This window comes from Pan troglodytes, chromosome 2 (assembly GCF_028858775.2).
Source record: "Pan troglodytes isolate AG18354 chromosome 2, NHGRI_mPanTro3-v2.0_pri, whole genome shotgun sequence".
NCBI classification, from domain to species: domain Eukaryota; kingdom Metazoa; phylum Chordata; class Mammalia; order Primates; family Hominidae; genus Pan; species Pan troglodytes.
Window position 1 is genome coordinate 5240122 of NC_086015.1, and position 14952 is coordinate 5255073.

Below are 14952 nucleotides of genomic sequence, written 5' to 3' on the forward strand. Positions count from 1 at the left end.
AAGATCTGCATATTGATTCATATTTAATTGAATGGATTTCATTGTTAAGTGATCTCTTTAAGAATAATCATCTGTTATTTTTCATATTAGCTTTTTTATATTAGTTTTTTTAATGTTCAAATTGTTCAAATGCATTTGTTGGATGTCTTTTTTTTTTTTTTTTTTTTTTTGAGACGGAGTTTTGCTCTTGTTGCCCAGGCTGGAGTGCAATGGCGTAATCTCAGCTCACTGCAACCTCTGCCTCCTGAGTTCAAGCGATTCTCCTGCCTCAGCCTCCCTAGTAGCTGGGATTACAGGCGCCCACCACCCCGCCCAGCTAATTTTTTATATTTTTAGTAGAGATGGGGTTTCACTATGTTGGCCAGGCTGGTCTAAAACTCCTAACCTCAGGCGATCCACCCACCTCCACCTCCCAAAGTGCTGGGATTACATGTGTGAGCCACTGTGCCCGGCTCAGATGCCATTATATTTGAAAGATATATTGGTGATAATACTAAAGTCATCCTTCCATTTGGAATATTTACAGACTTTTCTTCATTGTCTTCTGGTATAAAATGGTACTGTTTAAAATCCCAGCTTATTCTGAGTTTTCTTTTTTACTCTGTGTATGTATGTGTGTGTGATGGGGTCTTGCTCTGTCACCCAGGCCATAGTACAGCAGTGTGATCATAGTTCACTGCAGCCTCAAATCCCTGGGCTCAAGTGATTCTCTCACTTCGTCTCCCAAGTAGCTGGGACTACAAGCACCCACCACTGCTAATTTTTCTTTTCTTTTTGTTTTTGGTAGAGACAGGGTCTCCCTATAGTACCCAGGCTCGGTCTCAAACTCTTAGCCTCAAGTGATCCTTCTGTCTTGATCTCTCAAAGTGCAGGGATTACAGGCATGAGCCCCCTGTGCCCATCCTTTCACTTTTACTTAGCTTGCTATTTCTGTCCAGTCTTCTTAAAGAAGCTTCCTCTTGATGTTCTTCAAATATTAGTCACTTAATCAGCAAATGCTTTGGTGTTGAGTACTCACTCTTTCAAATATTTCTGGAACATGTTCTTTCCATTTATAGTAACTTTTCTTAATGGTATTTACTGAGACATGTGTTTGATTCTATAACTCGGTGACATCAAGGATCTTAATGGTGAATCATCTTTATCTATGTTTCTAATCCATTACCTTCTCCTCATTGTTTTATTATCTGTGCTTTTTTCACATTATGTGAGATAATTACAATCATCTCAAAACATTATAGCAGTAATGTGACTTTCAGTGGGTATCTGTTTTGTTGCTTGCCTATTCCAATTGATTTATTTGTTATTTATTGATGTTGCCTGGGTTACAGTTTGTATCCTTAGGTTCATGGCCTCCAAATTTATCTGGTTCTATTGTCTGTGTATTTTTTTCATATTGACATTGTTATATTATTTTTAAAAACTCATGCTCTTATTCTATAGCATAAAACTGTTTTGAGGAATTCCCTAGGTTTTCTTGAGTTATGTTTTCTTTTAGATTGAGTATTTTCCCTGTCTTGGTCATGCCATGTTTTACTCTTTTATTGCTGCAATATATTTGCATAGTTATTATTCCATTTCTTTTCATATTGTTCATGCTTGAGAAACTGTGTACAGAAAATTCACTTTTTACTTAATGGGGAAATATATTTTTTGAACTTTCTTTTTATTATATCTGGGAACAATTTTTTTTCTCCTTCTTAGCTCCAGTTTGGAGACAGGATTTATGGCGAGTACCCACATTTTGTAGCCTGAGAGAATGATGGGGCCAAGGAAAGTTCAGCCTTTTTAGGATACCTGGGTGCTTCTCTCTATCCTAAGATTTCTTTTTTAATGAATTGTAGCAAGATTATTATTCGAAGAGACTTCAGTATACTTCATTGGAAGATGTAGCACTTTTCTAATGGGCTTCAGAGGCTTCACCCCTGAGTGCATGGGCATGACATTATGAATTGGTTAAACAGAGTCAGCTTTACTCTCCATATTTCCCCACTTTACCTTTTTTTTTTTTTTCCTAGAAGCCCTTTTCATTGCTCTTCAGCCAGAAAGAGGTAAAAGACAAAGATAAGACCTTTCCATCTGTGTACATACAAATCTGCTTATCTCCAGACTTAGAAGTTATAATGAGAATTCCCAGAATGCTGTTATTTCATCAGTAAATCCTATAGGGTGTGAGGACGACATTAGGAAATCAAGAACTCCTTCCCTTCTCTGAGCCTGACCAGACTGTTTTTACTCCACAGTTGTTTTTGGTTTTTTTCTTTAAGTAATTTTGTCAGGATATGTTCCTTTTCTTTTCAGGCATTGTTAATTTCTGTTTGTTTGTTATTTGTACTTACGACGTCTCACACATTTCATTAGGCACTGATACTGATATAAGAAAACTCACTCAAACATCTTCAATCCACTTGCTCCATCATCATTTACAGGAACACTAAAATATACGACATAGCATCCTCCTTTAACAGCTGAGAAATCAGAGAATAAGAGTGGTGAAGTAAATTGTCCAGCACTGGGGAGCCAGTAATTGACCAGGCTAGAATTAAAACCTCTATCTATCTACACTTCCAGGTCACTGATGAAAGGTGCCTAAATTACAATTTTAAGATGAGGTTAATAAAAGAACTTATTTTACCCAATTGCAAATATTTTAGAAGACTAATATGATGGAAGCAGATCTGAGTGGATGGTGAAAACAATGGAGAGGGAATCAGGAAGCTAAAGTTTAATTTCTTGCTCTCTCTTAAGACAGATGGCAAATTTGGAAAAGATGATTCAACTTCCTGGGTTTCAATTTCCTTCTCTGTAATAATAATGATGGATGATGATGATGATGCTGATGATTGTCATAATTTGATGACTATATATCTACTCGTTCTGAGGCACAATGTGACATATTTTATAAACAATATATTATTAAATCTCAAAACAACCATCTGATAGACACATTGCATCTATTTTAATAACAAGGACACAGAAGATCGCTTAAATCCCCTGAGGCCCATTTGATTCCAGAGCACACGTTCTTAACCATTAGCTCTAGTGTCTTTCCAACCAAGAAGTCTGACCTGAGTGGTCTGTAAAAGATCTTCCAGCTTTGAGGTTCTCTAGTGCTGTGGTTGATATAGAAGGAAATGACTATGGGTTAACATAGGAGAAGCAAGCTCACACATCACTCAAGTACAATTATTAGAGTTACAGACTGGACTTCAAATTAAGTCCTAACATGATCAGGTTTACGCTTGATGTTGTGCATTGCACTGGAGGGGAGAAAACATAATTTCTTTTATTTCCCTTTTTAGGTTTTTAGTTGAGACACCCTCCTACAAACAAAAATCAAATTAACAAAAGAAAAGCAGAAATGTATTAACACATGCTGGACCCATCATGCCGAGAGACATCAATTCAAAAGTATTTTTCTCAAGGCAGTGGCTTGGGGTGATGTTTCAATAATATTTTATCAAAATGCCATACATTCTACATAGTAACAAGGCAAAGGAAAGAACAGTTTTAGTCCTTTAAAAGGTGAGAAAATGTGAGAGGATAGTGAAATCTGTTCTCAGATTCCTCTGGTGCCTGCTGGTGCCTTCTCTGGGCTGATAACAAGTGCTGTCTGCAGTAAGGAAGCATGGATGTCCTGCCATCAAGCAAACAGAGGCTGAGGCCGGGTGTTCTCCTGCCTTTTCAGTGCCTTTAACTCAACAATCCTCAATATTTGGGGAAGAAATATTTTGGTTTCTTTCAAGACATTAAAAAATAAAAACCACAGAATTTCACCTTATACATGAGTACTAAGCTCTTCCTCATCCTCTTCCCCTTCCCTTTCTTTCATAGCAATTTAGTCCAAATGCCATGAATTGCAGCTGAGTGAGGTAGGCATCCATGTGCATGTGGAAGAGCAGAGCCACAGCAGTCCAGCCCGAGGTGCTGGAACCTAAGAGGGGCGAGAGAGGCATCCATGCAGGGCAGGGGTTAGGACAGTGGTGACTTGGTGTGAGTGGCAGAGCCCAAGTAAGGTGAGAAGGCCATACCTGTGGTGGGGTGGCCTGGCAGAGGGTATCAGAGCCTGAGGAAGGGGAAGAGGGTTCCATTGTTAGGGGAGGGTGTTGAAGGCAGAAGCCTGGAGTCTGGTGTTGGAGCCAAGGAGAAGGAGGGTGGTTTCTGGGGGAAAGAGAGCTCCCGTGTGATCTGAAAGATGTGAGAAAGGGAGAAAGCTATCCATGTAGGAATATGTCTGTGGACCAAGTGTCAGAGCCCAAGTGGGGTGAAGGAGGACATCCACACTGGAGGCAGACCCTAAACAGGGTCAGAATCTGAGTGAGGTGAGGAGGGAGGGATCACCCAGCTAGTGGTGTCAGGGCAGGTATAGGAGTAAAACTGGGAGTGGACATCAGGACCTGAGCAGGGGGAAGAGGATACTGACAGTAATACGAGACTAGTCACATACAGGGGAATTGAGCAAATGCATAAATATGTCAAAGGTAATGGGCACCAGCGTTCTCACAGTCTAAATGGGAGTTGCAAATATAAACCAAGGACAACTGTAAATCACCATAAATGAACACAACACACACATATAAAATCTATGCACACACACAAATTTGCTGAGAGGCTCTGGGCAAGAGCACCTCAAAAAAAAATGAGTACACTGAGCATCCTCATGATGGTTTCTAAATACCAATCTCTAATAAAGGAAGCCAGGTTGTTTTGTTTTGTTTTGTTTTTGTTTTTAACAACAACAACAAAAATGGCTACTTTGCTGGCAGAGCAGGTGAAATACAAGATGATCCTGGAACCCTTTCTTGTATCAGAAAGGAAGAATTCAAAGAAGGGTAAGGACATGCCAAAGGGCAAGCCATTTGAAAGCATCAAATAAATAGCAAATGTATTATAACTCATTTACCAAAATAAGAAAGCTTGGATTCACACCGATAAAACAGATCATCCTCATAGAAATATATAATAAAAAGTTTAAATGTCCAGTGAGGCATATTTGCATTGTCTAAAGTCCCTAGCCACAAAACACTAATTATAAAGAAAAAAAGATACTTACTTTTATACTGGAGAAGTCTGACAGGTACCACCTTAGACAAATGATTATTTAACTTCAAGAGCAATGGGACAAATAGAAGTCTTAACCTTCTACCTGACAGAACGCAGCATAAAGAGCACAGCATCCTGAATCCAATTGTAATGAAAGTGGTTTATTACCTCCAATGGTGTATCCAGTGAAGGAGGAGAGGATAGAGGGAAAGAGGGCAAGACAATGGGATCAGTGTACTTGCTGGCTGGGAGAAGCCTTTTTTATAGTGATTTTTAAAGCCAATTTTTACTGCTTTTATTATTATTTTTGAACATCTTTATAGACCCTTTTATTACATGTGCCCTTGGCATATAGCTCCTACCAATACAGGGAAGAGTCTGTGACTTGCCATTGATACCTGACTATTCAGACAAGCCCAAATTAGGTGAAACTTTACCACATAACTGCCTTGTGATCTAAGGTGTTAAAGTCAGGGAAATCAAGGAAAGACTGTGGAATTGTTGCAGATTGAAATAGACTAAAGAGACATAATTAAGAGAGGCCATGCATGGTGGATCGTGCCTGTAATCCCAGCACACTGGGAGGCCGAGGTGAATGGAATGCTTGAGCCCAGAATTTTAAGACGAGCCTGGCAACATGGTGAAACACCATCTCTACAAGAAAACAAAAATTAACCTGGCATGGAGGCAAAAATTAACCCAGGAGGGCTAGGTGGGAGGTTCACCTGAGCCCAGGAGGTTGAGGCTGCAGTGAGCTGTGATTGTGCCACTGCAATTCAGCCTGTGCAACAGAATGACAATCTGTCTCAAAAAAAAAAAAAAAGAAAAAAGAAAGAAAAGAAAAAAGAAAAAAAATTATCAACCGGATTCTTTTGGTGTAAAAGATTTTATTGGAGGCCAGACACAGTGGCTTAATCCTGTAATCCCAGCACTTTGGGAGGCTGAGGTGGGAGAATGGCTCGAGGTCAGGAGTTTGAGACCAGCTTGAGCAACAGAAGGTGACGCCATATAGCCAGGCATGGTGGCAGGCACCTGTAGTTCTAACTACTTGGGAGGCTGAGATGGGAGGATCACTTGAGCCCAGGAGTTAGAGGCTTCTGTGAGCTATGATCACACTACTGCACTCCAGCTTGGGTGACAGAGTGAGACACTGTCTCTACAACAAAAATGAAACAACAAAAAATAGAATTTTATTAGAAAAAATGGGAAATGGGACCTGAAGCTTAGCTGCTTAGAGCTGAATCAATGTTAATTTCTTGATATTGTTGGTTTTGGGGGTGTTATGCTCTTTGTTTGTTGGAAATATAAACTAATTTATTTGGGTAATAGGGGATTGGTTTACAAGAGAAAAAAATTCTTTGTCCATTTTTATAATATTTTTGTGAATTTGAGATTGTTTTAAAATAAAATAATTTTAAATATGTATATTGAATTGATATTTAATATAGACTTGCATTCAAAACAGGGCCACATTTTTTTTCATGTGATTTATTCTTTTCTTTTCCCAGGTGATGGTCTTTTAAGCCGTCCTATTTTTACTCAGGAGCCACATGATGTCATTTTTCCTTTGGATTTATCAAAATCTGAGGTCGTCCTGAATTGTGCTGCTAACGGTTACCCTTCGCCTCGTTATAGGTAAAATCCTACCTGTGGGCACCACACTATTTTGTTCTTCCTCACTGAACCAAAACATACACAAAATAAAGTGTTTTATAAAATGTCCTAATTTGTAGTGTACAGCTCAAGGAATTTCTCTATGGGTATGCAGCCATGTGACAATCACGCAGATAAAGATATAGGCATTTCCAGTACCCCAGGGTATTCCCTCATGCCGCTTTCCAGGCAATAATTAACCCCCTACCCACCAGCTCCAAGTAACCATACTAATGTCTCTGTCTTATTGATTAGGTCTGCTTAGAACATTTATTCTTGAGATTGGTGCCATGCATTGCCTTATTGTGGTCAGAATTGAGAGAGAGAGAGAGAGAAGAGAGATAGGGGAGAGAGAGAAGAGAAAGACAGGAAGCAAGTAACACAGGAAGCCAGGAAGAAAAGAAAGATAAAAGGAAAGAAAAAAATGAAGAGAAAGGAAAAAAAAAGATTTGTTTCCTCAATTTGAAAGACTAAAATGTAAGCTCATTTTGCATTTCCCACCCCTACCTCAATGCGGAACTGCAGCCTCAGTTGCTGCATATGCAATGATTATGAAAATGTTCTATAAAGAATGAATCAAGATGGATATCTAGATTTATTTCATCAGATAAAATTATATGACTTCACTGGTGGGTCACATCACCCAAAAATACTGATTTTAGAAAAATATGTTGAAGACAGCTATGTACCCTCTAAGGCAGAAAGGGAATTTTTATTCTGGGCAAATAAGAAAAAAAAAACCTATATTTGTTTCTCACATATTATTTGTGGAATTATAGGGAGAAAGGGTCAGTAAGTTTTTGTTCTTATTTATCAAGTTGCAGCAAAGGCAGAATTTGCTTCATATTGTGGGTGGAATTTACAAATTTAAAAATATATGCATACATAAATATACTAGGTAAATAATAAAGATATTTAGTTAGTAGAAACTTCATATGTAGTGTTAATACAGGAAAAGAAAATACATATTAAACTTTTGTAGCTTTGGGTTTTAAAACCTTTTTTTAAGTCTTGTTTTACAGATGTGAAGTTGATATGACACACACAAAGAGTAACAATTTCAGTGTATTTTGGCAAAATAAGCTGGTTTAGCCTAATTTTATTTTGCAGTAAAAATACACTCTTGATGTGCATAGTTATTTAGATCCTAAAATTGTCTAGATTAATTAGTTAAATGACTTAAATGCACTTAATTAGCTAAATGACTTCAAAGCTAAAGGCAATTCTACCTTATCTTGAATTTTTCTGAGCTAACTTCAGCATCTTCTTTTTACAACAAAGGAGCTGAAAAACCATGTCTTCTCATTACACATAATAAAGCTTCCTTGTCTTTATCATACCCAAACCAGTGAAACTCATCTGTCAGGGGAAGATCCTTCACTTTGCAAATTTGGGACACTCAATTCAGAGTTTGTTGATTTGTTAGTTTTTCTTAAATGATGAGCTGTCCTATTAGTTTAATATATGGTTAAATATATGAAATTTTGATTAATACATTTAGTAAGATCACCTAATACTTAAAGTAGTAATTTTATGTTTGAGAGCTAACTAGGTTGATCCTAGGGGTTAGTAGAGAAAGAATATAAGAATTCCTATAACATTTTTTGAAAGTTTGCTGAATATAAGACAGACACATAAATTACATATTTATATAAAAAATCTATTGGCTTTTAACAGTTAGAAGGATATAAAATAGGTTCTCAAGATAATTTGCTGATTAGTTTTATCTGTGAAAAAATACACAGAATGAAGGCGACAGTTTTCAATGTTGTTAAGTGGCTTTTATTTCTAAGATCCTTGTAAGCTAAAAGGCTAAAGACAAGTAATTTATGTGCTTATTTCCAGCCCCCATAACCTGGTTTGGCTCATTTCTATTTTTTTTAACTTTTAAGTTCAGGGGTACATATGCAGGTTTGTTATATAGATAAACTTGTGACATGGGGGTTTGTTGTACAAATTATTTCATCATCCAGGCACTAACCCTGGTGCTTATTAGTTATTTTTCCTGATCCTCTCTCTCCTCCCATCCTCCATGCTCCAGCAGGCCCCAGTCTGTTGTTCCTCTTACTCATAGACAAGAAACTATGGAAAGAGAGTGAGAAAAGAATCAAGTTTTTAATGCTTAAATGTCAGACTCAGGCCCAACTTTATTGATAATAAAGCAAAGGACAGAGGTATTTCAGATAACGTGCATTACCAAAAAAATGTAAAAGTTTAGTTTTAATATGACCCTTTCTAACTTAAATTTTATTTTTTAAAAAGCCTCACAACTATATTCACCTTAGATGGTGTGTCTGTGCATGTGTGTCTTAGAAGGAAAGCCTTCACAATTCACAGATTCTAACGTTATTTGAGGTTACCTGGGTATAGCGTAAAGCGACATAAAAGAATCCTTGACTTAAAGTTATCATTTCTAGTCACAGCTCTATCAATCCATTGGTGACTTTGGAATAATCATTTTTCTCTCCTGGCATCATCTTCCTTATTCATAAAATGAGGCTGGGTTTGATTTTAAGATGTGTTTTCTTTATTTTAGTAAATTCCATACAGCAAATGAAATCTCAGGGAAAATAAGCAATCTTAAAAGCAAACTTTTTGAAAGAGCTTAAGCTTTCCCATGAAAAAGGATTACCCTTTATTCTTTCAAAGATCACATAACACATGAGAATATGGAGTCCAGCCCTGAAGCCCTGCAAAGGGAAGAGAAATGGGCTACCCAAAGATGGTGCTTTGGAAGGATTGCTTATACCTGGAAAGTCTAGGAAAATCATGTAGCAATGAACTTAGTTCTACCTCAGAATATATATTTGATTTGGAAAAATGAAATAACATGCACATAAATTATTTCTAAATAGAATATACTCTCTATCAGAAAAAAGGATTTCTGACAATCTTCTCTCTGCCTGGTCACCAGAGGAGACTCCTTTCTGTAATTTAGTCTACTCTACCCTAGTCATGAACACAACCTTAAGTCTAGAGAAGCTCTAGGCCTCTAAGAAAAAACTATAATAGTATTGACTCTGCCTTCTGTTCTTTTTATTCATTTCCCGCAACTTTATCCTTTTAACAATCCTGTGAGATAAGCAGAATATACATTATTGCACACATCGTATAATTTGTGAAATGACTTCTGGAGAAATCAGAGGGCTTGTTCAAGTATACGCAGCAAAGGAATGTTAAAGCTAGGACTAGGATTCTTTGCACAGGGGTAACAGACTCAAATTCAGTGTACATCACAATCACCCAGAGAGACTTAAAATTTAGATTTTGATGTTCTCTGTCAGAGGTCTGGGGATGGGCTCAGAAATAAGCCAGGCAGAGAGAGACAAATATCATCTGATCTCACTCATATATGGAATCTAAAAAAAGTTGATTTCATAGAATCAACTCATAGAAGTAGAGTGTAGAATGGAGGTTACCAGAGGCTGAGTCAGGGAGGTACAGGAAGGGAAAGGGGACACCTGGGTCAAAGGGTGCAAAGTGATCTTTAGACAGGAAGAATAAGTTCTGGGATTCATTTGGACGGTAGAGGGACTATACTTAATGATAATGTATTGTATATTTCAAAGGAGCTGGAAGAGAAGATTTTGAATGCTCTCACCACAGACAAATGATAGATTTTTGAGGTAATGAATATGCTCATTACTCTGATTTGATCATTACAAAATGCATACATGTATGAAAACATCACATTACTCCCTATAAATATGTGCAATCATTATTTGTCAATTAAAAATAAATAAAACTCAAAAAAAAAGAAACACATTCTTTCAGCAAATATACCATGTAATTCTAAAGCAAAGCCTAATTTTGAAAAACACCAACAGGCACAAGCGCGCACACATGCACACACACACACAAACACACACATATTACGGAAGGACAGCCAACAAACACAGCCCACAACCATTATTCTTTTTTTGTTTTTGTTTTTGAGACAGTCTTGCTCTGTCAGCCAGGTTGGAGTTCAGTGATGCAATTTTGACTCACTGCAACCTCTGTCTCCCAGACTCAAGCAATTCTCCTGCCTCAGCCTCCCGAGTAGCTGGGATTACAGGCGTGTGCCACTATGCCCGGCTAATTTTTGTATTTTTTTAATAGAGACTGGGTTTCACCATGCTGGCCAGGCTGGTCTTGAACTCCTGACCTCAGGTAATCAGCCTGCCTCGGCCTTCCAAAGTGCTGGGATTACAGGCGTGAACCACTGCACCTAGCCCAGCCATTATTCTTGACACAGGACTGAACTACTTAAAAGTGAAGGATGTTTCCCAACAAAGGGTCAAGATTTTAGTTCACATCCATTATGTTTTCTGGAACTAATATGATATTAATTCAGATGCTAAAAGCAATCATTTAAAACACATTTCCTAGGTTGCATCATAGGAAGACACTTGTCAGTATGCAATTCTATCAGAAATGTGTGCATGACAATCATTTGAATTCATTAATACTGTTTCTCCATTGATTTAGACATATTAATTAGGACAAAGCCCACACCAGGAGTTGAACCCCTGATCTATATGTACAGTTTAATAATCATTGTACCGTAGCGATCAGAACGATTATGGGGATACTGTGAAAAATTCATTTGCTGCCGCTAAGCCAACAACTTTGAATTTGTGTTGAAAAAACAATTACTGAGCTTAATTAGGAGCATGTAATGATGACAGCGGTTATTTCAGTGATTGATTCCAAAATTAAAAGGAGCTGGCAAACTAAATATGGTATATCCTATGCTTTGAAAACGATAGGGAACATGGAAGTCTAAAGAGCAAATTATCAAAAACTATACTAGAGTGCTGGCAAGGAGAATATTGTTGTCTTGAGACAGGCCTAAAGAAAGAAAAGTTTTGAAGGGTTTTATTATTATTTTTTTTTTCACTTTTTTCTTACCCTAATATTGAAAACGAGCAGTCTCTACAAATTCCTCTAGAAAAAAACGATCGCAGAAAATCTAGGCAAATGAAATGTGCTCTTTGACTGCTGTCTTTCAGCTTCCAGGTGTGCAGGAAATGGCCAAATAATTTCAAAGTTAACAGAGTTAGTTCAAAACCTTTGACTGATTTGATATCTGATCCATCACATCTCATCTTTAACGTGGTAGAGGATTACCTGAATTCATATTTCTTTTCTACTTTGGTAGGCATTTGTCAGATTCTCCCCACGGGATGTTTGAAGACGCGCCCGAAGAAGTCAATGACATTTGAATTAATTCTGTATTTTTAGTAGAGGCGGGGTTTCGCCATGTTGCCCAGGCTCGTCTCAAACTCCTGGCCTCAAGCTATCTGCCCACCACGGCCACCCAAAGGGCTGGGATTACAGGCCTGAGTTTCTGCACCCAACCTCTTTGAATTAATTATGTAAAATGTCATTTTTTAAAAAATTAACCACTCCCACCAAAATATTTTTAATATGATTTTGGTATAAAGGGGAGAATCATAGCAAAGCTGGCATAAACCCTAAAAAACACAGTTTGGAAATTGGCTATATTCCATAGGAAAAGATCATTCACTTGTTTTCCTAGACGACTGTGATGGGGTTCAGGACATACCACCTCAAAATATGGCACCTTGGCATTTGAGAAAATAGCAGAAGCAGGAAGATCATTCTCACCTTCCCCTCACTCTTCTTCTCTGAAGCAGGTCATAAAACCTTTATTCCAGAGGTATCATTTCTATATCCAGAGGAAAGAAACACCCTTTTCCTCCTCAAAGACACAGAGAAATCAAGAAGAATTGGAACAAAAGGCCTTGCTAACTTCCCGCCAGTTTCTTACCGTTAGATCATACCGTCTTTTTACAACCATACTTCTGCAGGACTGTCTACTCTTCATCAAAACTAGCATTAAAAACACACAGGTTTTCCTGTTTTTTAGGATTTTTTTTTTCTGAAGGCTTTCATGTCATGGAATATTTATATTAAATAAAATTATATGTTTTTCTGTTATTAATCTTCCTTTCCTTTTAGAGACCTCAGCCATGAACCTAGCAATGAGTAAGAAAAGATATTTTTCTACATGTACAACTGTTTGTCGTTATTCAATAGTTTTAAGTGTTTATTTTAAAAAATGGTCTATGTGACTATAAACAGCCTGTGCCCTAGGAATGTATCTCATTAGATATATACGATTCATGCTTCAAAATATTTGGGGATTTTGATGGAGTTGGGAGTTTCAAGGTAGGAAAAGTGAGTCTGGTTAGAGATAATAATCAGGTATTCATTTGTCTTAAAAATGACCAAATAAAATTTCTAAAACTAGTTATGAATCTTTGAAAGTAAATATAACTCTAAGACCCTTCAGCTAGTTAATTCATGTACTAAAGAATTGTTGACTAATAGCTAAGCCAAGAGAATTTTTGCTTCTCAAAATAAAAACCTCTCAAACAGCATTTGCTTTGCTAAAGTATAATTTCAGTTTGGCATTTCTAAGTACCATTGAAATATTTTCAACATGATTAATTTTCCAAGTCACATACTAACAGAGGTAATCATGTTCTGAAGTAGTCAGGTTATTATTGTTTTGTTATCAGCCCTGAATTGGCATTGTAAAATTATGCTTGCCGTTTTCAATATACGCTTCTTGAATTCCTATCTTTAAATCATTTTGACATTCAATTTTGTGCTACCAGTTGTGGATGTTCAGGTAAGGTATATGTTATTTGAAAAGTCACTAAAGGAATAGGTTGGCCTGTATTATTGACTGACTGTCTAATTTTTATTTCTCATGTTGAGAGTTCTGTTTCCTCTTTGTATACATTTGGGTGAATGTAACTTATAAAAAGTACATCTTTCAAATAATCTAGTTACTGATCTCACCAAACCCACCAAGACAGCTACCTTTGGTAAAACTGGTAGGATTACCTCCACATGTAATCATGTTTTTTGGTGTTTTTTATAGTTGCAGGAATTAGAACTACATGTTTTTTAAGACAAAGATTGATTGACTCTGTATATTATAAGCATAATTTTATTTTTTTTTCCTTGAAGGTGGAAGCAAAATGGCACAGACATTGATTTTACTATGAGTTATCACTACAGGTTGGATGGAGGCAGTCTTGCAATCAATAGCCCCCACACAGATCAAGATATTGGCATGTACCAGTGCCTGGCCACCAATCTTCTGGGGACAATTCTGAGTCGGAAGGCAAAGCTCCAATTTGCATGTGAGTTTGGGGTAAATTTTTTAATCTTTGTCTCTGAAAATATAATATTCTTCTGATACACACATTTTAAAAATCTAGCTTTGCCAATAATGTATTTGAGAATGAATATGACTTTATGGGCTTTTGACAATGTTCATTTTGTGAATCTAGATTCTTGGGTATAATAGAAACCTGCTTCTAAAAAAAGAATAAAAAAAACAGGGAAAAGATCAATGTTATTATATTTTGTGAATTATTTTTAGAAACATTTCTAAAAGTTTCAGACATAAATATTAAGATAAAGATATATGATATAGCATTCTTTTTCTTTTTCTTTTGCATTGGATATTAATGCAATGTGGAGAGCACAGGAAGAAAAAGCTGAGGGCAGAGATGTCATCTGGGGGAGGTGGGCGCTCTCCCAAGAAAAGTGATTATGCACCCGTAGTTTGATGTAGGTGGAAATAAAGTGGTTGCCAAAGGCAGGCTTTATATTAACTGTAACAATGTCCAGCTGCATCACATAAATGTCATCCAAGTAATTACCTTGGTGACATTTGGGGACATTAGCAGATGAACAATAGACATACTGCGTCTAATATCCTTTATATATAGTGTTTCCAGGGACTGAAATGTTTCATATTGGATTCAGCAAAAGCCTTGCTTGAGAGTAATTATATCTGTTGATGTGGATAAAGTAGAAGGCTTGCATTTCTCCCTTTGCACCAACCATTATGTCCCAGAGGATCTAGCCAAGGAACCAAAAAGTGAGCTGCTATACCTGCAGGGCTCATAGAAATGTCTATACTGTCTGTTACTTTGAAAAAGTAATTGTTCTGAAATTTTATTAACAAATACATGACCAAAACTCACCTTGTGAAACTACTTCAGTCATCAGTAGATACATGAATTAATAACTGGGTCTGTTTCTCATTGCAAGTCTTGTGTTCCAAAGATTATTCTACACCAGAGATCCCTTGATCTACACAGAGTTCTCTTTATGTTGACCATTTTGGGGATGGCCTTGCTTCTGATTTTACACACACCACATACACATACACACATGCACACACATATACATATATACAGATATACACGCATAAATATGTTGCTA

The 14952-nt window shown here is 37.0% G+C and overlaps 1 protein-coding gene across 7 annotated transcripts in view; it reads left to right on the top strand.

The window, feature by feature from the left end:
* The window catches only part of CNTN6 (contactin 6), a 319927-nt gene that overhangs the window by 121814 nt on the left and 183161 nt on the right, over window positions 1–14952 (top strand). For all 7 annotated transcript variants that reach the window (XR_010155484.1, XM_054680362.2, XM_063806584.1 and 4 more), the window contains 2 exons: window positions 6552–6678; window positions 13684–13859. Coding sequence is in view for 5 of the 7 variants with exons in the window: in XM_054680362.2 (XP_054536337.1) it covers window positions 6552–6678; window positions 13684–13859 (303 nt within the window). In the remaining 2 variants the exon portion in view is untranslated. The remainder of the gene's footprint in view (window positions 1–6551; window positions 6679–13683; window positions 13860–14952) is intronic.